We start from the raw sequence: 26728 nt of genomic DNA on the forward strand, positions 1-26728 counted from the left end.
TATAGACAATGGGAGATTCGTGCAAGCCATCTACTGATGGGGGGTACCCACAACTACCCACTGACCCACACTGCGCCATAGTGTGCGGGCAGACTGGCTGTGGGAAGACCGTTTTCGTGTTGGATATGTTGGAGGGTTACTACAAGGATGTGTTCGATAACATCGTTATCATGTGCCCTACTCTGAGCATGAATAAAACGTACGCGCGACCTTGGGTGATGACGGACCCGGACGTACACAAAATCGACCCTGGAACACGCCTGCAGGACTGGTTGAAAGCTCTTCACGAGAAATTTAAAGGGAACCGACGCTGTTCATACTGGACGACTGCAGCGCTAATCGCGAGATAACAAAAAAGAGAGACATGCTATCGTACCTGGCCTTCTCCGGCCGGCATGCAAATCACAGCGTCTGGGTGCTAACGCAGAAGTTCAACTAGGTGTTGAAAGACCTCAGGGAGCAGACGCGATGGGTGGCCTTATTTCACTGCAAGGACAGGGATTCGTTCGAGGAGTGTTTGAGAGAGAACGATGTGATGAGCAAATTAGAACGGGAACGGGTGAAGAAACAGCTCGCTGAAACTAAACACGCTAAGCTCGTGCTCAAGACCGACCAACCAGTAGCATATATAGTATGCTAAAGCTAAGCAAAGCTAAGCAAAGCTAAGCAAAGCTAAGCATATAGCTATGATATTTGAAGTATTTGTCGTGTGCAACTTAACCTTCATTTCTCTGTGTTTTGTCTGCATCGGGTATTATATAGTTAAAACTAAATCTTACTTGTTATATTATAAGATGGAGTGTGAGGAATTGCTCGAACAGTTGGGGGTCTCCCCAACGCCGCCGGCAGGCCCCACTGTGGGGGATTCCCCAAAGCGAGAGAAACTGGTGGCGTTGGCTGTTGGGGGTAAAGCCAAACATTACTTTGGAGACTACACTCCGGATAAAATTCACAAAATGTCAGCCGAAGAAATCGATAAGCTGTACGCTAGATACGAGTCCCGGCTCGGAGCAGAAATGACAAAGACAATAGGATCGGCTATGACCCAGATATACACCGGTATTGTGTCACATTTCCTTCCCATTCCACCAGAGCGCCGACTTTACCTGTGGGAGCACCTCGAGAAAGACCCTTTTATCGAACACGCCGTGAGCTCTATCAGCTGCGGGCTGTACCACAAATATGGTATGTTGTTGGCTCCAGTGACGGCGGCGATTATCACGGCAAAACATTGTCAGTTTGAGAGAAAGAATAATAATTATAGTATAGATGGATGCTGCACAGGAACCAGTGGAGGTACCCCCAACAGTGGAGGAGACCCCATCACAGGAACCAGTGAGGGAAGTGACCCCCACAGTAACCAGGCAGAAGAATCCTAAGAGAGTAGCTGCCGGTAAAAAACGGTGGTGTAACCAACATAAAGTGACCAACCCAACCCGACTGTTGTTGGCTGTAGGCGTAACTGCTGCCGTGGTTATAACATGGTTATACGTGGGGGTACCCTCCCACAGTGAGCCACCACCCAACAGTGAGGTAACCCCCAACAGTGGGGGTGTGGGGGTATCCCCCACTATTGACCCGCATATCATGTTATAATTTTAATATTTTATATCATATACATAATGTCTGAGGGGAAAACGTTCGTCAACGACGCATACCACGCCACAGTGGTAGCCAGTCTAGCCGTAGGGTACGCTCGGTTGACTAAAATGGTGCTTAAACAACCAACTATCAAGCTAGATTTCAACCTGCAGGATATGGGTATGCTCATAATGAACCTTGGTATGGCGATGGCCACAAAAGACATCCTAGTAAAACAAGGAATAATACCTGATAATATAATGAAATAAATATAGGGATGGCCACGATAGCTATGATGGTCGGTGGGGCGTTAGTGAATGCCCTGGCATTTTCCGGGAGTAATTTCCTCTTCTCGAAACTACGAGATGATCACGCGGCTGAAATACAGGAAGAAAGGAAGCGACACGATCTCGCTACTGAGAAATTACAAAGAGCACAGGACGAGTACGTTAAAAAACGCCTCCAGAGGATCGATTTTATTAACGAACAACTCAAGCGTGAAAACCATGCCATTAAAACATTCAACGATGTCGATGAAGCAATGAAAGAATACTATCTACTAACTGGTAAACAATTGTAACCGCTCAATAAACCCACACTCGCTCAGTACTACACACCATCCAAGGGACAAATGAATCGTGAACTGGGCTTCATAGTGTTGGGTATAGCAGCTACTGCGTTGGTTGCGAAGCAATTAAATTAAAATACCTATATAAGTAAACATGAGACCCGCTCCATACCGATGCGAATACATACTTATGGGGAAGACCGAGGCCTGTGGTAGGAAATGCAGGAATCAGGGGTTCTGTTGTTTCCATATGGGAAGTCCTAACTACACGTGTTCTGTGTGTGGTATCGGGGTTAAAGGACACTACTGTCTATGTAAAGCTCACGGAGCGAACGTAGTCAGACATCAACTCATCTACGAGAATAAAAAAGGCTACATAAAAGAACGTAGGCGACTGCTCAAGATAGCCACTTAAGGGTTACCTCCCTTTACTGTGAAGCAATTAGACATTGGTTCTCTTAGGTGTAAACACAATGTCTACTGTACGCGAGCTCAAGCGGGTCGCAAAACAGAGAGGTGTGATCGGGTATTCTAGAATGCGGAAGTCAGCATTGTTGAGATTACTAGGTTTAGAAGCCCCTCCTACGGTAAAACAATTAAAAGCTCAAGCAAAACAGCTTGGATATACGGGTTATTCAAACCTGGGGAGAGCCGGGTTAACAGCATTGTTATCACATGCCCCCGTAGCACGTCCCACTGTAAAACAACTGAACGCCGAGGCACAGGATTTGGGTTTAGGCGGGTATTCCCGTATGAGAAAACCACAGCTTGTAGAATTATTACGACAGAATAGAGCTATTGACCTACAGTTCGTGCGCACTGAGCGCGCTGTAGGTAACTATTTGAGAGGTTGGCGCATGCACGTTGATAGAAACATAAACATTACAGATATCAAGCCTCTGATAGCTGATAAGGTCAACCAGGAACTAAATAACCTAGGAAGTATCAAGTTTCAGATCACAGTGAAAATGTCGCTCGATAAGCAGGTTGGGAGTACCACTGAGTATGTTCAGCCTTACTTCCGAGGTCAACAAGAGGTCGCCACACATACAGAGACCATTGATACATCAATCGATACCAGTTTTCAGCAGATACGAGAATACCTAGAACGCTACACACACTTGGGGTCCGGGTGGGCTGTAGATAAAATCGATAATGTCTATCTAGACATAGCTAACTACGTGCCGTTCAGAGGCGGGTCATACCTAGCCTTGCCTCCCTACTATAGGAACAAACATGCCATAGTAAACGTTAAGAATAGAGGAAACGATTGCCTGAGGTTAGCTATCAGGTCAGCCTTATTTCCAGCTGACACTAATCCGAACAGGCCTTCTAATTATCCTCAGGATGATGGGCTCAACTGGGATGGTATAGATGAACCCACCCCCATATCCCAGATCACTAAAGTAGAAAAACAGAATAATCTGGCTATAAATGTCTTTGGGCACGAAGGTAACAAAACAATAGTACACAGATTGGGTGGACCCGTGGGTCGCGTTATCAATATATTCATGATCCAGCGAGGTGACAAGTATCACTACACGTGGATAAAACATCTCAGCCGGTTGTTGCACGACCAGTCGAAACACGATGGGGAAAAACACTTCTGTGAACGATGCCTACATGGCTTCACCCGAGCTGATTTATTAGAATCCCACCAGGATGATTGTCAAGGTGTGGGGCAGACGGCCATACGAGTCGACATGCCTAAGGAAGGTGATAATATCCTAAAATTCGGTAACCACAAGAACCAAATGTCTGTGCCTTATATCATATACGCCGACTTCGAAGCCTTGGTTGTGGGTGGGGATTCCCCCAGTGGTGCTGCCGGTAGCTTTACCCACAAAACACACGAGCATAAAGCCTGTTCGTTTGGATACATTGTCGTCCGTTGTGACGGGGAAACGAAAGCTCCGGTAGTGTATAGGGGCCCTGACGCGGCTGAAAGGTTTCTAAAGTGTTTGCAGGAGGAAAAAATTATTAGGAATGCATTGTATAGAATCGCTCCCATGCGTATGACCCGAGTCGACAGGCTAGCTCACGCTAGTAGCACTAACTGTCACGTGTGTGACTCACCACTTAACGGTGATTCGGTGAGAGATCACTGCCACATAACTGGTAAGTATAGAGGCGCCGCTCACAGCGCGTGCAACCTCAAGCTTAAAATCAACCCTAAGACAATAAACATCCCCGTTGTCTTTCACAACTTGAGAGGGTACGACTCACACTTGATCATGCAGGCCATCGCGAAAATGGATGGTAATATAACGTGCATCCCCAACAACATGGAGAGATACATCTCCTTCAGCTTAAACGGACTTAGGTTCATTGACTCGTTTCAGTTCCTCCTGTCGTCACTCGACAGTCTGGTCAAGGCCAACAATACCTTCCCTATCACCGATCGATACACAGACGCCGAGACTAGACCCCTGCTTATGAGGAAGGGTGTGTACCCCTATGAGTACATGGATAGTTGGGTTAAGTTCACCGAGACCAGACTACCCCCTATTGACTGCTTTTATAGCAAGCTGAATGAGGCGTCCGTCTCACGAGATGATTACTCGTACGCGACTAACGTATGGAATAAACTGGGTTGTAAGAACCTGGGTGATTATCACGACCTGTACTTGAGGACAGATGTACTGCTGTTAGCCGACGTGTTTGAGACGTTTAGGCGGACGTGTTTCAAGCAGTATAAACTCGACCCCGCATGGTATTACACCAGCCCAGGTCTGTCGTGGGACGCCTTGCTTAAAAAGACCGGAGTTAATTTGGAAATGCTCACAGATTACAACATGCACCTATTCATTGAGAAAGGCTTGCGAGGTGGGATTTCCATGGCATCCAAACGATACGCGAAAGCAAATAATCAATACGTAAAAGGTTACGATCCTAACAAGCCAACCAATCACATTCTCTACCTCGACGCAAACAACCTGTACGGCTGGGCCATGAGCCAGTATCTACCTACAGGGGGATTCGAATGGGTACCCCACGTTGATGTTATGGGGGTTGCACCAGATTCGAACAAAGGTTATATCCTCGAGGTTGACTTAGAGTATACCAAGGAATTACACACATCGCACAACAGCTACCCCCTGGCCCCCGAACGTATGAGGGTTAACCCAGACTGGATGTCTGAGTACCAACATAACTTGTTAGGCGGGCGTGTGACAGACGTTGAAAAACTCGTGCCTAACTTAATGAATAAGACCAAGTACATCATTCACTATCGCAACCTACAGCTGTACCTGTCGTTGGGTATGAGGCTGACCAAAATACACAGGGTGCTCATGTTCGACCAGAGCCCATGGATGGAGCCCTACATCAGAATGAACACAGACCTACGAAAAAAAGCCACCAGTGATTTTGAGAAAAATCTCTACAAGCTCATGAACAACTCGGTGTTTGGTAAGACTATGGAGAACCTGAGGAAACGCGTGACCGTTAAGCTGGTTCGGTCGAGTGAGGAAGACAAGCTCAGGAGATTGATAGCCAGTCCGGCATTCAACCGTAGTAAGATATTCACAGACAACCTGGTTGCCCTACACATGAAGAAAAGCCACATAAAATTCAACCGGCCTGTTTACGTGGGGATGAGCATCCTCGATTTATCCAAACACCTGATGTACGACTTTTACTATAACGAGCTCAAGAAACAGTACGGTGACAGGTGTGAAGTGCTGTACACTGACACGGATTCCCTGCTGTTAGAAATTCGAACCGAGGACGTGTACGAGGACATGAAAAAACACCTCGATTTATACGACACCAGCGACTACCCTAAGACCCATGTCATACACAGTACGGTAAATAAAAAGGTCCTAGGTAAGATGAAGGACGAGTGTGCTGGCACGCCCATAGCCGAGTACATAGGTTTGAGACCTAAGATGTACTCCATACTGAAAGCCGACAATAGTGAGATCCGGAAGGCTAAGGGGGTTAAGAAGTATGTGGTGAAACAACACATCAAACACGCCAGATTCAAGGAAGCCCTGTTCAAGACCCGTACCTTTAGGCATAAAATGAACACACTTAGAAGCGATGGACATAAGATATACGGACTGACTATAAACAAGACGTCCCTGTCACCTATGGACACGAAACGTTGGATAGCTATTGATGGGATAAACACATACGCGTATGGACATGAAAAAATTTGAGGCTATTTACTACAGCCCGCGTGGGTACTGGAAAGGAGCTAGCGCAGTAGATAAGCTAGCTAAAATAGCGCGAGTACCCCCGGAGGAAGCCAAAGCGTGGCTTGAAAAACAAGCCCTGTGGCAGATCTATTTGCCGGCACCACGCTACGTGCCTAGAAGGAGGTTCGGTATTAACATACCTAATAGCGTTCACCAGGCAGACCTACTGTTCCTACCCCACGACAAGAGGTACAAGTATGCCTTAACCGTAGTGGACGTAGCCAGTCGTTACAAGGAAGCCGAACCCTTGACCACGAAAGATTCGGCCCAGGTAGCCAGAGGATTCAAACGCATATACAAACGCAGCCCGGTGACGTGGCCAACAGAGCTGCAAGTTGACCCCGGACGGGAGTTCATGGGTGCCGTGTCACAACTGCTAGCTAAACACGATACAAAGGTCAGGCGTGGCACGGCCGGAGCCCATCGCAGCCAAGCCATAGTTGAGAGATTTAATAGGACTTTGGCTGAGCGCTTGTTCGGCCATCAGTATGCTAGGGAGATGGCCACCCCTGGAAAACGATCGACTGAATGGGTCACGAGGTTACCCAAGGTGGTGTCGGCAATCAACCATGAAGTCACCCGTCTCACCGGTAAGAAACCGGCAGACGCTATCAAACTAAAATCAATAGTTGCAGAGTCGGCCGCTCCATTGCGTGGGAAGGAGAAACAGATACCAGATAGGGCCCTAGTGAGGTATCTATACCAGCCGGGGGAACACGAGGGCGATAGCCGTAAGCGGGCCACCGATCCTATATGGTCAGTCAAAACTTACAACATAGATAAAGTGGATATGAAAGCCGACGAACCTAACTTGTACTACTTGAGGGATGGGCCGGGTAGGGGGTTTGTAAGAGAAGAATTATTGATCGTACCGTACGGCACAGTGTTACCTCCAACACACGTTAAGTAGTAGGGGTAATAGTAGCAAGAGCTAATGGCCCAACCAAAGCCTTATTTAGTAAATAAGGCTTTGTAGAGACATTTCTTGAAAGTGTTTTAGAACTGTCATTCCCTATACTACTGTTTCGGATCCTCAAGTATGGGCGATGGATGATCTCAGCGTTTCTTGGGAAAACCTAGGCGCATAACCTTTTCTACCACCAGTCCTTTTACCCAAGGCTCTTCAAAGATTGTGGTTTGTGGAGCTAAGAAAGCTCGCCACCCATGATCCTCTCAAGCTCCCAGTGGCCAAATCTGTTGGTTCTGAATATCCCATCTAAACGGTTTCCCACATCCTTTCCATCTTATACAGACGAATTAAGGAGTAAAGCAGGATAAGGTAAAAATCTAGTGGATCTAGATATTTTTTATATTTGTATATTTATCCTGCATTACTCATTTTTTTCGTCCACCTATTGCTGCGCAACCTAAACACTTTGGTTTCTTCAGATGTTGCATTCAAGCAGTAATGTGAGGATACGTGAAGTCAGCACTTTCAGGATCACATGGGTGCAGTGCAATGGCAATGTGATGACTCGCATGGTTGGAACAACAAACATATAGAACTTCCACCCTTTATTAGGAAACTTGTCTTGTTAATTAATCAGCTAAGACGAAAATTTGATATTATCAATAGTGATTATGATTCTTATAGTAGTATCTCTAACACTTGAGCACCTTTTTCCTGTTCCAAGAGCTCTCAGTGAGAAATCCCCTTTTTTCCTAAGGTACTTGAAGTAAGGTACTCTGGGATTCAATTATACGCCAAAACTTCTAATGAATATGTCTCTCAAAGTCTTGATTGCTGAATCCCAAAAGAAACTTTATGGGCCAAGAGTACACCCAATCCAAGTTATCAAGACATCCATGAAAAACAGTCTAAATGTTAGACAATTAGACCTACATTTGGTTGTTGTGACAACACTAGAGAATATGTCTTGTTGCTGTACTTATTATAGTGGTAGACCGAGACATTGCCAATGAAGTATATTTCTGCTGACCACCCTCAAATTACAACTCAAGATGGATCCTCCATAGGTTTAGAAGGAAGATGTAATGATCTGCTAAAATGGACACTGTTATACAGACACTGACTCAACTGCTGGTTCCACTCAAACAAAACAATGTTGAAGCTTAACAAGTGAGGAAACCGTGTAGAAAGCCAGTTATCACAAGGGGTCACTAGATAATTTCTATGTGTGTAAGTGGAGCTGTTCCAGAATGCAGTTGAATCTGTCTCAACTTCACTTGTCTGAGTAGAGTTGTTCCTTGGGGCAGACAGAGCAGTTGATCCACCAGAGGGAAAAGGCCATCTAAGCATGTGTGTCAGTCATGTTGGTGCCACAAGAAATATGTTTATCTGATGATTCCAGATCTTGTCTAAGTGTGAGTGAGTGAGTTTAGTTTTATGTTTAGCAATGTTCCAGCAACATCATCGAGGACACATACTGTATCTAACTGGGGAATTGAACCCCAGTCTTTGGTGTGATGAGCGAATGTTTTAACCACTAGGCTACCCCACTGTCCATGTTATTAAGGACATGTGATTAGCACTGTACATGGAAATGCATATAATGCCTTCCACTGTGGAAGCTACAGGATAGCTGGTTGTTGGGCAGCACTGTAAACACACCTACATAAGGTTGCAAGGATTGTGCTTGAAACAAGCAGATGAGGCATTTATTCTGTGGGTAAGATCTTTTCCAGACAAACTAAACCATTTGTGAGGAGACTGATTATAGTCCTATGGATAATGAATGTTCCACCATGCTGAATCTTCTTCTATGTACCTGAAAAGAAAACAACCTATGGGTTTTAGATCCTGCATAGACTTGAGATCTCATGGTAGTGACATCCATTGATGCAGAGATTGTGGAGATCCCTTACACACCACTATCCTTGTCCAGAAATTGTGATAACCTAGACTAACCTTGGAACGGTGTTGAACATAATGTAAACTGTCATCTACGTCAACATTGTGAAATTAACAATCATCTAGATATCCTTGAATATGAATATGCTGTGGATGCAGAAGTCAGGAGTGATGCTTTAATGACTGTGGCACCCTGAACTGGAAGAGTCTCCCACTTACAGCAAAGCAAAGATATCTCTGACAGGTTTCATGGACTGGAATGTGAAAGACAGTGTCATGCAGTTCAATGGAAATCATCAAGTCCTCAGTTAACATCGTCAGCTTTAGGTTCTGCATGGACTCATCCGATTCAGGACTGATTTCAGGATTCCTACAGCCTCCTTGTATTCGCCACGGAAGAGCTGCAAAAATAACATGTTAAGAGGTCTCAGGTTTTCCTATTTAGGATCTTAACACACATTTTCATCATGTGGTTTGTTGAGTCTTTCTTGAGCACAAAGAATACAAGACAGTAGAATCCTTGTCCAGGATCCGGCGAGTCCAACTCAATGACAGCCTTCTTATCTAAGAGCTGGTGTATCTATGGCTGTTAATAAAGTGTCATCGCTGCAAGCGATTGCAGAAAATATCCTTTCTTCATAATTTGAGGATCCACTAGTTAGTTGTTATGATCTCCCAATTGTGTGCAAAGGTTGATAAACCATTCAACCCTGAAACACCAGCATAACTGTCTCTGAGGCCCATGTGGTACATGCTTGTTCAGCTTTCCCAGCATGTATTGCTAGAGTCAATCCTGTTATCCCTGGGTGGGTGTCATATAATAGCATTAGCAGTGCTTCCTGCTTTCTAAGCAGTCAACCTCTTGATGGGGTGTTAAGATCAGACATCTGACTCCCCAGAGACTGAAGGATTATCGGGCATGATCTCCACTTCTGCTTACTGCAAACATCCTGTTCTTTTCTTGGCCCTTATTGACAACTAATGCATAATTTTTAAACCCTTCTCTCGTAGCAGGGACTGACTTGGGCTGCGATATCAAGTGCTATAAAATCACACTCAAATTTATCTGCAGCGATTTAAAATCGCACTCTGCTCACCTGTGCGATTACAAATAATAAAGTGTTTAGATCTATTTTACTGAGAAAGGCTTTGTTCCCGTTGCTTTCTGCCTAATATTAATCTCTGAAACATAACTTCCAGTGTGGAACTTCGAACATCGTTACACAGACCTGTACAAAATGAGATGCGCTGTGAGGAGTATGGTAAACTCTGAACCTTGCAGTACTGTGTTGCTTATGCACAGTACGATGCCGTACAGAGTCCGCATTCAGAAGTTGAGTTCTGCAACATCATCCCTCCCCAAAAGCACCTGCTAATGAAACCATCTCATTTGATACTAAAATTTCTAAAGAATACTCAGTTCAAGAACAGTTAAATGTCATAATATTTGAAAAAATCTCATGTTTTGGTCTGATTTTATCTCATATCTTTTCTGAGCCAGGTTTATCCCTGTGTAGTCTTGTGAGCGTATTAAACTTCAGAAACTTTCAGAACAATTTTTGTGCACAAGTTGGAGGTAGAGATGTGTTTAATGCCCTTTGATTTACCCACGTTTACAAAAGCAAACAATAGCCAAAACAATCTATTGACATTTTCTCACTTTTCAGATAAGGGAGATATCTCCTGAGGAGAGCACTTGGAGGACCACTAGGAAGAAAGCACATAAAACCTTAGACTTAAATTATAGTCAAGCTAAACCTGTGGATTCAGCAACGGGTTTCATGAAAATGGCATTCAAGTATTAAAGTACTGTTGGCAATAGAAAATGTAACAGATTTGTGCAGAAATGAGCAATGTGTTTTTTTCGAAGTCCAAAGCAACTCATTTGGAACAGACCATGACTTTTCACAACTTAGAATGCAATGATATTGTATTACAAAGGGCACTTTTCAAACGCTGTTCTTAAATTCAAAATCAAATCAACACTATAAGCAACAACTGATGCAAAATATAATAATTTATGTCTTAGTCATTAATAATAAAATAATACTGCAACTGTTGAAGATGCAGCTATCATGGAGTCTCACTATAAAAAGAAACAGGTAGGAGGGGTTGTCTGAAACAGTGTCAGGACATATGTCAAAGACAGTGGCTGGGGTCAGGCTAGGGGATAGAGATATCACCTGAGATAAAATAACAATTAGTGGAATTAAATTCATTAAACTGGGGAAGCAAATGTCATAATAATTTACAAATAATATCCAGGTGTACATGCCAACTATTTATTTTGAGACATTTATTATGAGTTTATTTAAGTTTTTCTGTGGGTATCATATTTCACATATCTGAAAATACATTTTATGAAAGAACAACATGTAAGATGTTTATCAATAGATGAGATATATTCAACAAACATGAACAAGAGTCATCAGAAGATGACATATCCCCCTGGCCCCCACATATTTGAAAGGACAAATAATCTGACAGTTATTTGATTTTTTTTAGACTTAGTTTGAATTGTTTCCATGGAAATCATGAAAATTATAAATGCCATATATCTGTACACAGCAAAAGGCACCCCTTCAAGATTTGTCTCACATATCTGCCAAGATCTGTTGAAAGATACGAAATGGTTTTTGAGTTGTGCTCCTGAAACGAAGCCCATTCATCCATTTTGAGACTAGGTCCGAATTGCTTCCATGGAAAGCAGGAAAATGATAAATCACAAAAGGCACCACTTTAAGGTCTGCCTCACATATCTGGTGAGTTTTGCTGAAAGATATTAAGAAGTTTATGAGTTGTGCGCCGGAAACAAAGTCCATCCCTCCCTATTGAGACTAGGTCCGATTCACTTCACGAAACACACCTCTCACTTTTGAGACTAAATCCAAATCGTTTCCAAGGCAACTGAGAAAAAATAAATCATAAGAGTCATCAGAAGATGACATATCCCCTAGCCTGGTATATTTAACAATTTTTGCAGAAAAATATTGTATGGTTTTTGAGTTCTGCTGCGGAAACAAAGCTCAACCCTCTATTTTGAGACCAAGTCCAAAACGTTTCCATGTAAACAGAGAAAATAAGAAATCACAAAAACCTATATCTATCAAGTTTTGAAGGAAAATATTTATTGATTTTGAGTTATGCTCCTGAAACGAAGCCCACCCCTACATTAGACTTAACACCAAAACGTTCCATGGAAAAACAAAAAAAATAAAAATGCCCCAAATCTGTAAATAGCAAAAGGCACAGCCATAGGGTTCAGATTAATATATCTGTCAATTTTGGTCTGAAGCTTTTTTTAGTTATGCTCCAGAGACAAAATGATTTCAGATGGACAGATGAGGTGTCGACTATATAATCCCGCATTACATGCAATGGGGATAAAAAGCATACAATATCCATGAGATGACCCCTTGTGTCCGTATGCAGCACATCTATTTCATGCTAGGTGAGATAATGGTCCATCATCATACCCAAGGAACCTAATTTAGACCTAGAGTCTGATCCATTGTTTTTAGCAGCTACTCATGTATTTTCTGCATGTAGTACTACACATCTCACTGAAAGCCCAGTTACGCCAATGCGAGTTGCTTCATCATACTATCTTATGGATACAGTGTAACAGCCTAAAAACAGTTTTTGTTTACATTTCCAGCAGGTCTTTAGAAGGATGTTTTCATAAGAATTATAAATATCTTCCAGCCCTGTTTGCTCCATTAACGCACAAATGTCGAACAGCACTCACCACAACTAACTGTGTATCCTTGATCTCACGTTGTGGACTTAAGAGGTCAATACTATCCATGCCAATGCCTGTATCCTCTGAAACAGCTTCCTGGATAAGGTTAGGAGACAGTGACTGGAATCTTGCTTCCTGGGAGCAGGAGGGAGACTGTGAAAGAGATCCTGTAATGTCAGCTGGAGAACTATATCTGTGGTCACTGAAGTCTCTACTGCTGTCATCACTGTAGTCTTCAACACAGCTCAGTACAGGTGGTGATGGTGTGGAGACAGAGATGACATGGGCCATGACAACATCAGAACTGTCACTGCTTGCTTCACTGAGGTCACTTGTACAAGATGATATCCTCTTAATTCCATCAGTGCCATAGGTCTCCTTCAGCTCAACTCGGCTTGTGGTGGTCTTACCACCAGCTGACATAGATCTTCCCCTGTCTGATTTGGGTTGTTTGCCCCTTTTTGTCTTGCCATGATTCTGTTTCCTGCTCCCTTCTATCCCATCTCCTGCTGCCATCTCCCTTTTCCCTTTTCCCTTATCTTCAGTAGCACGGCCTTTGAAGAGAGTCTTGAATGACTTAGGTCTTGAAGCCCGACCTTGGCCTTTCACCTTTGAATACATATCTGTATTAAATAAGTTTATCCTGCCCTCTTCCAAGTCCTTCCAGAAAGTGTCTTTCAGGGTACATGTTTTCTGTCCATCTATTACCAGTGGAGGAGGGGAGAAAATGGGTGTGACAGGTTCCTTGTTTGGCTGCAATCCATATTCTGAACATTCATCTTCAGTTGAATAACTGCGTCCTGCCATAAGAGCCTGAAACAACAATAAAAATCTTATTGAAAGATGAAGCCACAAAAATACATAGCACCATCATATAAAAAGTCCATAAGAACTTAATTATGGGGTCACTGGTCCTGAAGTATGGTCATAATGAGGGTTGCATGTGGAAACGGAATATACTATTATTATACATATAACAATCATTTGTGAACATTTCTCTTGTTATTTCCACAATGTGATGACTGGTTATAGCTTTTATAACTTGTAACAAGAAGGCAAAGTCATAAATATCCCCTGGAATGGCAGAATACACTTCATGTATATATCTACTAGTAATGATTATGTTTGCTGATTGTATTATCTGTATACTGGCCATATACAAATTGATGTCATAAGTTTTGGTGTGTATACAGTCTATGTAAACTTCGTCTCATTGTATTTTGTTACACTTCACCACTGAGTCTAACAAAACCTAGTTGAGGGTCATGTCAGGTAACCTTTGAGCAACCAATGACAGTCCAATCAAATGCGAGACAGTTAAATAGGTTTAACCAATCAGACAAAGGCTACTATTTAGGGATCGGAGGGACTTTCGAAATAATCAGGTCACCGACACAAATCTCTCCACAAACAAAAACAAACAAAAATCAGCATATAACAGAGTTATTTGACGTGCAGTATATACGCTTTGGGGTTTCTATTGACATGGTTACCATTACCTAATATTTCCGAAAGATAACATCCTTGAATATTGTCAAAATCACTATTTTCAGTGACTGTTTACTCACCATTGTCATGGCTGTACGTACGCCGTGTGCATCACACGGAAGCGATCGTACGCTAAATAGCATTCGGAATCGTTCGGGTACAAACCTTTTCAAGATAAAAAGTTCAAAAGGTATGTGCGAATGTGCACTATCGCGATTTGGTAAGTTGTGTTCTGATTGGTCAATCTCAAAGGTTACCTGACGCGACCTCCCATAAGGTTTTGTTAGACTCAGTGGTGAACTGTAACGAAAAGTACTGAGGATCAGTTTACTGAGACTGGTGTGTATGTAACAAAGTGGAAGGAGAGTACTGAAATATCTTTAAGCTTTGCTCAAGAAAGGAGCACTATCAGCAAGTTCAGTCAAAGCCAAAGTTATTGCCAAGGAATAACAAAAAACAGGCTGCTAAAAAATCCAAGACTACCAAAGGCACCAGGACGCTCTATGTGAGAAGCGACAAAATAGTGAACAGTCTCTGTAGAGGGCTGTTATTCAACAATGATGCATGTATCTAGGCACATGATGCAACTGGCTCTGTAGAGGGCTGCTATTAAACAATGATACATACATGATGTAACTGGCTCTGTAGAGGGCTGCTATTAAACAATGATACATACATGATGTAACTGGCTCTGTAGAGGGCTGCTATTAAACAATGATACATACATGATAGTAGAGGGCTGCTATTAAACAATGATACATACATGATAGTAGAGGGCTGCTATTAAACAATGATACATACATGATGTAACTGGCTCTGTAGAGGGCTGCTATTAAACAATGATACATACATGATGTAACTGGCTCTGTAGAGGGCTGCTATTAAACAATGATACATACATGATGTAACTGGCTCTGTAGAGGGCTGCTATTAAACAATGATACATACATGATGTAACTGGCTCTGTAAAGGGCTGCTATTAAACAATGATACATACATGATAGTAGAGGGCTGCTATTAAACAATGATACATACATGATAGTAGAGGGCTGCTATTAAACAATGATACATACATGATAGTAGAGGGCTGCTATTAAACAATGATACATACATGATGTAACTGGCTCTGTAGAGAGCTGCTATTAAACAATGATACATACATGATAGTAGAGGGCTGCTATTAAACAATGATACATACATGATGTAACTGTCTCTGTAGAGGGCTGCTATTAAACAATGATACATACATGATAGTAGAGGGCTGCTATTAAACAATGATACATACATGATAGTAGAGGGCTGCTATTAAACAATGATACATACATGATGTAACTGTCTCTGTAGAGGGCTGCTATTCAACAATGAGACCTATGAAGGTCCGTGGTATAACAGGCCTTTAGCAACCCATTATTGCCACTAAAGGCGACTATGCTTGTCTTAAGAGGTGACTAATGGGATCATGTGGTCAGACTCGCTGACTTGGTTGACCCACATGTCATCAGATAAATGCTCATGCTGTTGTTCTCTGGATTGTCTAGTTCAGACTCAATTACTTACAGACCGCCACCATATAGCTGGAATACTGCTGAGTGCGACGTAAAACTAAACTCACTCTTTAAGAAATACAGTTCGTTCTACCACCATGTTTAGTGTAATAAAGCACACTTTCGCCCTGAACTATTATAGTTAAAGCACAAGGATGCTTGCTTGCGAGTGCTTTAATGATATAATAGTTCAGGGCAAAAGTGTGCTTTATTACACTATACATAGTGGTAGAACGAACTGTATTTCTTTTCTAAGATGCAGTATTTAATAATTTCTAAGCCTAATTTCGATTAATCTATGGCAGAAAACAAGCAACCGTGTCAGTTACCTAAATTAATAATCCTCATACAGGGCTAACTGATGTGCTGTTCTTTTGACGTGTCAGCCCCCTACGTTAAGACAAACGTTAGTAGAAAAACAAATGATGAACAGTTTGCTGACGGTTTATGTTCGGGGTTAAATATCTTCTCTAGATCATTTTAATTACATCTGTGATTCTCTTAAACCATACAAGGCAAAATGACCGTCTCATTTCTACTACCAACGAAAGTTTAGATCAGTACATTCAGTTGAAGCTGATTACTCATGTGACATCCAGCGTGAAGTAATGCAAAAAAGTTCGATTACGAGGGGGCAGTCTGGAATGGCGCAGCGACGTCAACCCATTGTGACGTAATGCAAAAGTGCACATTATCGTCTGATAAAGTATTGTCGGCCTATTTGATCTTTCACCGAAGCATCTTAGAAGCAACAATTTTCACTAAGTTCAAACACAGCCCATCAAAGCCAGTTTATAAAACAAATAAAAAACAACAAAAAAAAAAGGCCACCAATAAGCCTGAACCTGAGCTATTCATATCTCTCTCCAACTGATAAAGAATGCCTCCCACTATATCAGTCATATCCTATAGTGACAAGCAGGCAGCAAAACCTACTTTAGCAGCTCTGAATCCTCTACCGATGGACAACCTGAAACTTTGTTTGTTGGGCACAGTAGCACTGTGCAATGTGTGACAGAATAGTAAAGGCAATCTTACTAGATTCTGAGAATTGTTAATGGCCTTGGTTAAGGTGGGCCAGAAGTCATGACGGGGGGGGGGGGGGGTATGATGTTGGTCAAAAACAAAGGATGTACATACATGATACACATGCACTGTCCAAAGTGAAGTGAAAGTGAAGCTATATGACTCAGAATTTTCCAGAATGAAACAACTGTAGTGTGCAATGGTTATCAGTTGGGAATGCTGTCAGAAGCACTAAAACCAAAATGTGTGCAGCTCTTCTGCAAAGAGTGAAACCTCTTCACAAAGTATAACACTGAATTAAATTTCAAATTACTATTCGAACAAAAGAGAGATCTGAATTTTGAAACTGGTCTTTGTTTCACAACAAATATTTATTGACTTAAAATTCGCAAAACAAGTATGATATTAAACAATTTTACAGAGCAAACTGGGATCCTAAGCTGGGCCCAAAGAGTCTGGAATAATCTGAGATCTTCCCAATGGAGTTGCAGACTAAGGAAGAACCTGATCCAAAGAAACAGCAGAACTTGGCACCAATGCTGTTTGATGGTATAATGATGCTCAGCAAGAGAAGAAAGCAGATGGGCCATCCGAAACATTTGACTCACTCCGATGGTAAGACTAGACTCGGTAGGAGAAATCATAAAAGGGAACCAGAAGCGTTTGGTGAAACCACCCAAACTGAAGACCTATCTGACCAAGCTTTATTATCCCAAAGGAAATTGGCTATTTTTTTCAATTAACATTGAAAACACATACAAAACATTAGTCATCAGTAGATGACATAACCCCCGGGCCCCACATATTTGAAAGGACAAATAATCTGAAAGCTATTTAATGTCTTTTTTAGACCAAGTTTGAATTGTTACCATGGAAATCATGAAAAATATAAATGTCATATATCTGTAAACAGCAAAAGGCACCCCTTCAACATCTGCCTCATATATCTGCCAAGATCTGTTGAAAGATACGAAATGATTTTCGAGTTCCTGAAACAAGTTTCCTGAAACGAACCCCATTCATCAATTTTGAGAGTAAGTCCAAAACGTTTCCATGGAACCCAAGAAAATAGTAAATCGCAGAAACCTTTAAAAACCAAAAGGCACCACTTTAGGGTCAGCCACACATATCTAGAAAGTTTTACTAACAGATATTAAGAAGTTTTTTACTTCTGCTCTGGAAACGAAACACACCTCTCACTTTTCAGACTAGGTCCAAAACGTTTCCATGGAAACCGAGAAAATAATAAATCACAAGATCCTGTACATAGCGAAAGGCACCACTATAGGTTCTGATTGATATATCTTCCAAGTTTTGCAGAAAAATATTGAATGGTTTTTGAGTTCTGCTCTGGAAACGAAGCCCATCCCTCCATTTTGAGAGTAAGTCTGAAAGATTTCCATGGAAACCAAGAAAATAATAAATCACAAAAACTTGTAGAGAGCAAAAGGCACCACCCTGAGGTCTGCCACACATATCTAGAAACTTTTACTGACAGATAAGAAATTTTTTAGTTCTGCTCTGGAAACGAAACGCACCTCTCACTTTTCAGACTAGGTCCTAAACGTTTCCATGGAAACCAAGAAAATAATACATCACAAGATCCTGTACATAGCAAAAGGCACCAATTCAGGTTCTGACTGATATATCTACCAAGTTTTGCAGAAAAATATTCAACGGTTTTGGAGTTCTGCTCTGGAAGCAAAACACACCTCTCACTTTTGAAACTACGTCTGACACATTTCCATGGAAACCAAGAAAATAATAAATCACAAAATCCTGTAAATTCCAAAAGGCACCACTATAGGTTCAGATTGATATATCTACCAAGTTTTGCAGAAAAATATTGAATGGTTTTGGAGTTTTGCTCCAGAAACAAAGCCCATCCCTCCATTTTCAGACTATGTCCGAAACGTTTCCATGGAAACCGAGAAAATAATAACTCACAAGATCCTGTACATAGCAAAAGGCACCACTTCAGGTTCTGATTGATATATCTACCGAGTTTTGCAGAAAAATATTTAACGGTTTTGGAGTTGTGCTCCAGAAATGAAGCCCATCCCACCATAGGACTAACACCAAAATGTTCCATGGAACAAAAAAAAAAATATATAAATGCCAAAAATTTGTAAATAACAAAAGGCACAACCATAGGCTGAGATTACTATATCTATCAAGTTTGGTAAAAAAATATTGAACGGTTTTTGAGTTCTGCTCCAGAAACAAAATGATTACGGATGGACGGACAGACGAGGCATCGACTATATCCACCCGCATTACATGCTGGGGGGATAACAATAGGCAGGACTGTGGTGTAGGACTCCAGAGGACAGTCAGCGTCTTAAGATCCCACATATGCCTCAGGGCAGCCAGACCACTACTAATTCCCTCTGTATGCTGGTCTGCCGCAGCAATCTCTCGTGAAGGTCACTGGAACCAGAATCAGAGTAGTAGGTCACGTACTAACCACCGGAGGGGTACGGTACATTATCTCATGTAAGTAAAAGACCCCTATAGACCAAGGTAAGTAAGATCATACCTTATAGGGCAGAAGGACATGTGAGTTGCTGTGCAACTACTAATGGTCCGAAAGACTGCAGCCCCTCCATATCTTCCATCACTAAGTCCCACAAGTAATGGCTAACAAATACTGACGAGGGCTGCCAAAAGCACCCAGCCATAATGTCAGGAACTGTACAATTCCTGTGCAGGGCCATAGTCGAGGCTAACGCCCAAATCTTGTGCGGGTTGTTAGACGACGGGTGAGGAAGATTCTGTGCGTTGTAAAAAGCCGTCAGGATGGTCTGCCTCAACCATAAGGCTACTGTGTTCCTGTGACTTCTCCTCTAGCCATCACAGAAAAAGGCAGAAACAACCTCTTCCTGGTTCCCAGACGAGGAAAGGACTTCCTGATATACAACCTGAGAGCCTGAACCGGACAAAGCAACTGCTCCACCCGATCCTCTGGTCCGATAATGGCAGTAAGAATAATCCGTCTGGTTCGCCTGGCAGCTGGTTCTTTGCCAAGAAATCCCAGAGGAGGCCCAAGTGTGCAGCCCCATGCCTGGACTACTCAAACCGTACCCTGGTCATATCTCACTAACTTGCCAGCAGAAACACCGTCTTCCTGGTTAAGTTGTCAAACGATGCCCTATCCAGCTACTCATAAGGGCAACCACTCAAATGCTGAAGTACAACGTTCAGGTCCCATGCTGGCAGCCGGAACTTAACCTTTTGGTCCTCCAGCTTGAACGCCTTTAACATAGAAACCAATTCTGGGATCTTTGAGACCTTCATATCTCCTCTGACAGCTAACACTGAATTAAGTGCTGACAGGTAAGTCCCAGTAGTACTGACCCCAAGCTTTCTCGAGCACCGCCAGGAATTGGGGTGATGCTAACAGCGGTGTCTTACGACTTTTGGGAACAGAACTTCTCTAATGTAGCCCACTTGTCATCATAGAGTGATCAGGTGGAAGCTTTGTGCACCCGGACAATGATCTTTGCCACTTAAAAGGAGTATCCCTTGGCCCTCAAAGTCCTTTGCAAATGCTCCAGGCGCATAGATGAAACTGCGCCGGGTCCGGGTGCAGTGTGCGACTGTTGGGATGGTGCAGCAACTGATCCCATTCTGGAAGCCAAAACGGATCTCTTTCTGCGAGGCGGCACAATTCTGGGAACCACATCCTCGCTCGTCACCAGGACGCGACCAAAAGCAGACAGATCCTCACCATGAGTTTGACTTTTGTACTGGCGGCGGGAAGGCATATGCATCTAGATCTTCCCAAGACATCAACAGAGCGTTGACTGCCGGGTCTGGTATCGGAGACACGTATACAGATAGGTGAGTCTTGAGCTTCATGGCAAATAGATCTATCAGTGGGCGTCCGTGATTCTGACATATGAGCAAAAATATCTCCAGGTGAAGCATCCACTCAGTCGGAAACGGCTTCCCTGGTCGCGAGAGCGCATCAGCTAGAACGTTTCTGCAACCTGGTATATTATGAGCTTTGGCTTCGATGTCGCTGGCTAGGTGAAACATCTGATCCAGTAGGATCAAACTCTGTCGCAGACGTTCAACTCGATTGTCCACCAGCGCAGGTATTGGTGCAGATGTACCGCAAGCAACAGGTGGGTCGTAACATCGTCTGCCTGTATGTACGGGAGGAGGTACCTCTGTAACGGTCGTAGTATCAGGCGCCCTCTGCATGTTAAGTCTTGCGCCGACATCTGTACTCCACTACCTGAGAAGCAACGGCTCTGACAGTCCCTTTGCTACGAACCGGGAAATCTTCTCCCACCGGTTCAGAAGGACCTAAACACTGTCGTACTATGTCTGGAACAGGCCCCCGATAAACACCAATTCCTGCATCAGGCGTCCCCTGTGCGTTAAGTCCTGCGTCAATGTCAGTAGGCCCAACAGAGACTGCCACTCTCTCAGAGGCAACGGTTCTGACAGTCCCCTCGCTACATACTGGGAAATCTTCTCCCATCGACTCAGAGGGACCCGAACATGGGTGTACTATGTCTGGAACAAGCCCCCCAATAAACACAAACGCGTGCGTGGGATGCAACTGCGACTTCTCCCAGTTGATTATCCACCCTAACTGCTCTAGGAGACAGATTTCAAAGTCTAGCTGTCTGCGTAGCAACTGAGGTTCGAACTGCTTGAGCAGGTAGTCTATGTATGGATCGAACTCTATCTGCCTGAGATGAAGAAAACAACTGATGTCGTGATTCTGGTAAATAAAGATGGGCCATGGAAATGCCAAATGGCAGGACTCGCCACTTGTAATGTCGACCCTCGAATACAAACCTCAGAAACTTCCTGTGAGCTGGGTAGATGGGGACATGCAGGTACGCATCATGTATGTTGAGACTGCACAGCCACATTTCCGGAACAACTTGAGGATGCAACTGTTCCAGAGAAACCATCTTGAAGTGAGGAGGCTTCATCAAGTAACCATTGTTGAACGCTGCCATGTTGTGAATCATGCGTAGTTTGTTGGAGTCTTTTCTTGGCAATGAGGAAGACCGGAGAGCAGAACCCTGGCGAGAGGTGCGGGTCCAGCACTTCCTCAATGGCACACTTCCCTAACAATACTTGGATGTTGTCCCTCAACAACTGATGCTGCGCCTCTGAATACACCTGTGTCGCTGGCTGAGATGTCAACGGTGGGGGCTGTATGACCGGTGGTTTGTAACCCTTCTTTAGAATTCTGGTAACACAGGGATCCTTGAGGATGGACCAGTTCCTCCAAAAGATGCCCAGTCTCCTACTGGTGTAGGGAAAACTGGCACGGCTGGGGGCGAGAGGTCCCAGACGTGACAGGTGTCCCCCTTAACGTCTTGAATAGGGGCCCTCCCCCTCCCTCTGCTGGGGGTGGCTGGGGCATCCCTGGTTTTGTCTGACAGCTTGTGACAATTGGATGTTGCGAAGCCCTGGCCGCGACCTCTTGTAAAGGCAGATCTGATTGATTCTCTCCTCTGGATGTAACGTCTCTTCCCTCTGCCGCGCATTCCCATTTACCACGAAAAGCAGATGACAGGGTTTCAAATGCTGACAAAGAAACCTCCATGTTTGTTAATTCAGCATGTTCCTTGTACACCTCTGGAATGGCATTCCCGAAGAAGGCTTGTGAGGAAAATGGGAGTTCTAATCAAATGCCGTTTAAACTCTCCCTGCCATGAACATGCATCTAAAAACCCCATCCTGCACACGACTGTTGTCATTGCTGTCCAGACATGTCCTAATAGGTCATGTAGCACTTTGCCATGCCATAGGAATGGCGACGATAGATGTTCCAATTGGCAAGTCCACAGCCGCCGCTGAAGTTGCTGACGTTAGCACTGAGACAGGTTTTAGGATGCGCCACAAGGGATCTGCCCCTGCGATCTGGTGACCTAGACAGCAAACGGAGGCGCCAACAAACACTGGATGAACTACTCCGGGGTCTTCACGTCCGATCGTCCTGTTCTCCTTCTATCACTGGTAACCGTTGTGGTGCCCCGTGGCGCGCCAAACGCTGACACTGGTGCCGACGTCTCTAGGCTTGGTGTAACAGTAGCTTGGGATGTGCTCCTCCCTTGGCATTGTCTCTGTAATGTCCGGGATCAGCGGAGGAGCTCTGGTCGGAGGTGCCATCTGTTGAGATGCGCCTGGTGTCATCGATGGGGCAGGTATAAGTAGCGCTCTTAAAATCCGTTGTAGGAGGGTGCAGGATACAGTAGCAGAGTCCGGGTCCTTGTCGGACACCAGGCCTTTGCAAACTTCACAAAAGTGACATGTCATGCATCAACAACTGTAATAAACCAAAATCACAATGTGATAATAAGGGTAGAAGAAAAATACCACTGCCCCGTAATGGACTGCTCCACTCACCCTGGCAGCAGCAAGTATACAAGTGAAATAGCTGCCTCTTCGAAAAGGAACAGCAAAATTGACACTTAATACAGTGCTAAGTAATACAAAGCTTAGATACAGCGGACATAACTATCCATAGAAACAGTCCACTAACAACTGAAACCAATCCAGTAACAAATAACGGAGGCAACAACAAAAATAGGAGACATGTTACCATGTCTCTTACGAGGTTGCTGACAAGTGTACAATAATGAAAATAATCGTTAAAATCAACACTAAGATTGAAAAATACGCATACCACACACTAAAACCCTGAAAGGAATCAGTGCAAAAACATAGTATGGTCGAACTTTATTAGTTCTGAAAAATAAATCTAGCAACCCAATCGCGTCTCAATAAGATGATGCTTGAAGTAAAGGTGAAGTTCTCGTGGAGACTGCGCGCATGCGCAGTGGGGAGATCCAGATACTTCCGTATCATGACAGTCGCATTACATGCCAAGGGCAGGGTTCGATCTTTACGCTCGTCTGCACGCCTGAGACGAATAAATATTTTGTCCGGTGAATGGAAATAAAACTGCACTTGTCCGGTGGACTAGTTTTTTTTTCAGCGGTTACTATTATTCATCAAATACGGGAAATGAAATCATGCATTTTCAACTCGAACCACCAGACTAATGAATCTCAAACATTGCAAAAGTTAATATCTACATCGTGTCACTTCTTTCAAATCATGTTATCGTTCATTCGCTTTACCACATGGTTTAGGTTGGAAAGAGTGGCACGGCTTACTCCCGTTCTTTACAGCTTGCCCTGATACAGAATAACTATCTGACAAATCACAGCCTCACACACGCCTATCATAACATATGGCAAATTCAGTTATACGTTACCACACATTCAGTTCTTTACTACTGGCCCAGTTTGAGTATAAATAATTGGATAACTACTGGTTTCTAATGATGCATTTCCGCCTGTCAGCTATAAAGATCATGACTGTTCCAAATAATGCACATGACCTAAAGCTTGAAAGCTTGTAGATTTAGACCAAAGTTTCAGGGAAACTCATTATTAGAACGTTTTACTCAAAACCTCGCCACCTGTAAGTAAATTATGGAACCTTGTGGACACATCGTGCCCACATAAATGCTTCGTGCACACATTTTAGCATTAGACATCATGACCGAGAGTGAAGATCGAGGCAAGGGAATGCCGGGATGTCACCTGACTTTCACTATTACGCGATTGCATAAAAAGTATAAATAGCAACTTGATATACCATGGTTATCATGTTTTCAGGGTAATAGCGCAAAAGTTGATCATGAACATTATTGCGAATCAGTAGATTATCCAAACTGTAATTCCGTAAATAACTATCACCTCACCTTATATGAATTTATTGTTAGAATGTTCTGTCGTCAGTTGGTTTCCAATGCAACATACGTACAATGTTTTCGGGATACGCGTTATTGAGCTGGGTAACACCCTTGTATGGAAACACATGTGATGCATTCTTCTCCACAGAAAGCAACAAATACAATCATTTTAATTAAAAGCCAAGCTAACAGGTAATTTTTTTCTTTATTATTTTAGTGGGTTTTTTTGTGAATTTTTTTAAAAAAAAACAACATATTTACAGGTAAGTTTTTTCAATCAATTGCACATTCCTTCTTGTCCGCATGGCCCACCATGGCAGGGACAATACAACGTGTCATGTCTGTGCGGTATGGTATCATCGCAGTTGTAGTTAAATGAACCCAGAGGTCACATGCCTGGCGTGAATTCTGCTGCTCACAAAAAAAAAAAAATATGTGAGAGATGACCAATTCGGTGTTCAATGGGTTTTTTTTTACGTCGGTAACATTCCATTCGAGTCACGTGATATTTATGTTTGGCTTTTCACTCAAGCAGACGATGGTCCGCTTGACAAGTTGCGAGCATTATTTCAAAACTTATGATCACATTTACGAAGGTTTTCAAAACTGCATTATGTTGTATGGTAGAATTTTAGTACTTTGACAGAAATTAGGCCACAACTTCCATGAAATCTGAACATTTCAAACATTTTGTGTTCCGGTTCTGCACACGAGACGGTGTTTATAGATGGCGCTGTCATCTCACTGCACGCAAGAAATTACGGGGAAAAGATATCCCGAAAACATGGTACAGCATGTTTCACAACTTTCATGAGTACTGTTGTTTATTTTATTCTTTTGCTTATTTAGTTTGCTTATTTATTTCCTCCAAACAGTGTTGTTTCTTTTTTTTTTCTTTTGTTGTTTTTTTTTTTGGACAACTTTGATGTGGACACATTGCCGATTAATGAGTTCGATAATCATGTATTTCAAATTAAAATAACACTCCGAATGCAAATTCATAATTCTAATTCTGTCAATAATGTATGGCTTCTGAAATGCCATAAGTGTTTTCAGAATTTGTAACATTCAGGTTGCTTCCTAAAATAATTCCTATCATTTTGATGTGCATACTGCCTCCGTTGTCTGGGGACCTGCTATTTTCGGTAGATTAACAAATAAAAAAACGGCTTCAGGTGCTTCTTATGTTCATGAATGATTAAAGCAAAAGCCTGTGACCTTCTTTCAGCAGTCCTTTCACTTGTGAAGCAATCTTCTGTGTCAGATGAATTGTAGACAGTGCCACAATATTAACATTTCAGTGAATAACTTTCATTCTTCTGGACTGCTTGTTTTGTGTCTGGGCTAGTGACAGTTGAAGGTTACTAGCCCAGAGGGCTAGTGGCCATTTTATGTTTAGTTCTAATCCTGCGAGGGGGAAACAAAGTCCGCAATGTGTTCATGGAACTGAGAAAATAATAAATCACAAAAACCTGTAAATAGCAAAAGGCACCACTTTGGGGTCTGCCACACATATCTACCAAGTTTTGCAGAAAAATATTTAACAGTTTTTGAGTTACACTCTGGAAACGAAGCCCACCCCACCATTAGACTAACACCAAAATGTTCCGTGGAAAAATGCAAAAAATAAAAATGCCAAAACTGTTTAAACAGCAAAAGGTACAACTAAAGGTTTAGATTATTATATCTATCAAGTTTGGTCTAAAAATATTGAACGGTTTCTGAGTTATGCTCTAGAAACAAAATGATTACAGATGGATGGACAGACGAGGTGTCGATGAAAATTTACAGATATTAAATATACCGAAAATATCTGCAACTAATGTCAAGTTTCAAGTGACCTCTAGTAACCATGACCTCATTAAAAGGTCTCAAAAGAGGATGTGATTAGAACACCGACTTTGAAATAATAAACAATTCCTCAAACATTCCAATCATGATCCAACTCTATTTACAGATGATCAACGCTCAGTGAAACCTATATTTAATTGAGATGGCAATCATTACTCAGGTATGAACAGAAATTC

General features: G+C 42.7%; 1 protein-coding gene across 1 annotated transcript in view; it reads right to left on the bottom strand.

Moving 5' to 3' along the window:
• Positions 1–26728, bottom strand: part of LOC137287022 (M-phase phosphoprotein 8-like) — a 79250-nt gene that overhangs the window by 32365 nt on the left and 20157 nt on the right. The window contains exon 3 of the mRNA XM_067819118.1: positions 12912–13718. Within this exon, the coding sequence (XP_067675219.1) occupies positions 12912–13718 (807 nt within the window). The remainder of the gene's footprint in view (positions 1–12911; positions 13719–26728) is intronic.

This window comes from Haliotis asinina, chromosome 6, assembly GCF_037392515.1.
Source record: "Haliotis asinina isolate JCU_RB_2024 chromosome 6, JCU_Hal_asi_v2, whole genome shotgun sequence".
NCBI lineage: Eukaryota > Metazoa > Mollusca > Gastropoda > Lepetellida > Haliotidae > Haliotis > Haliotis asinina.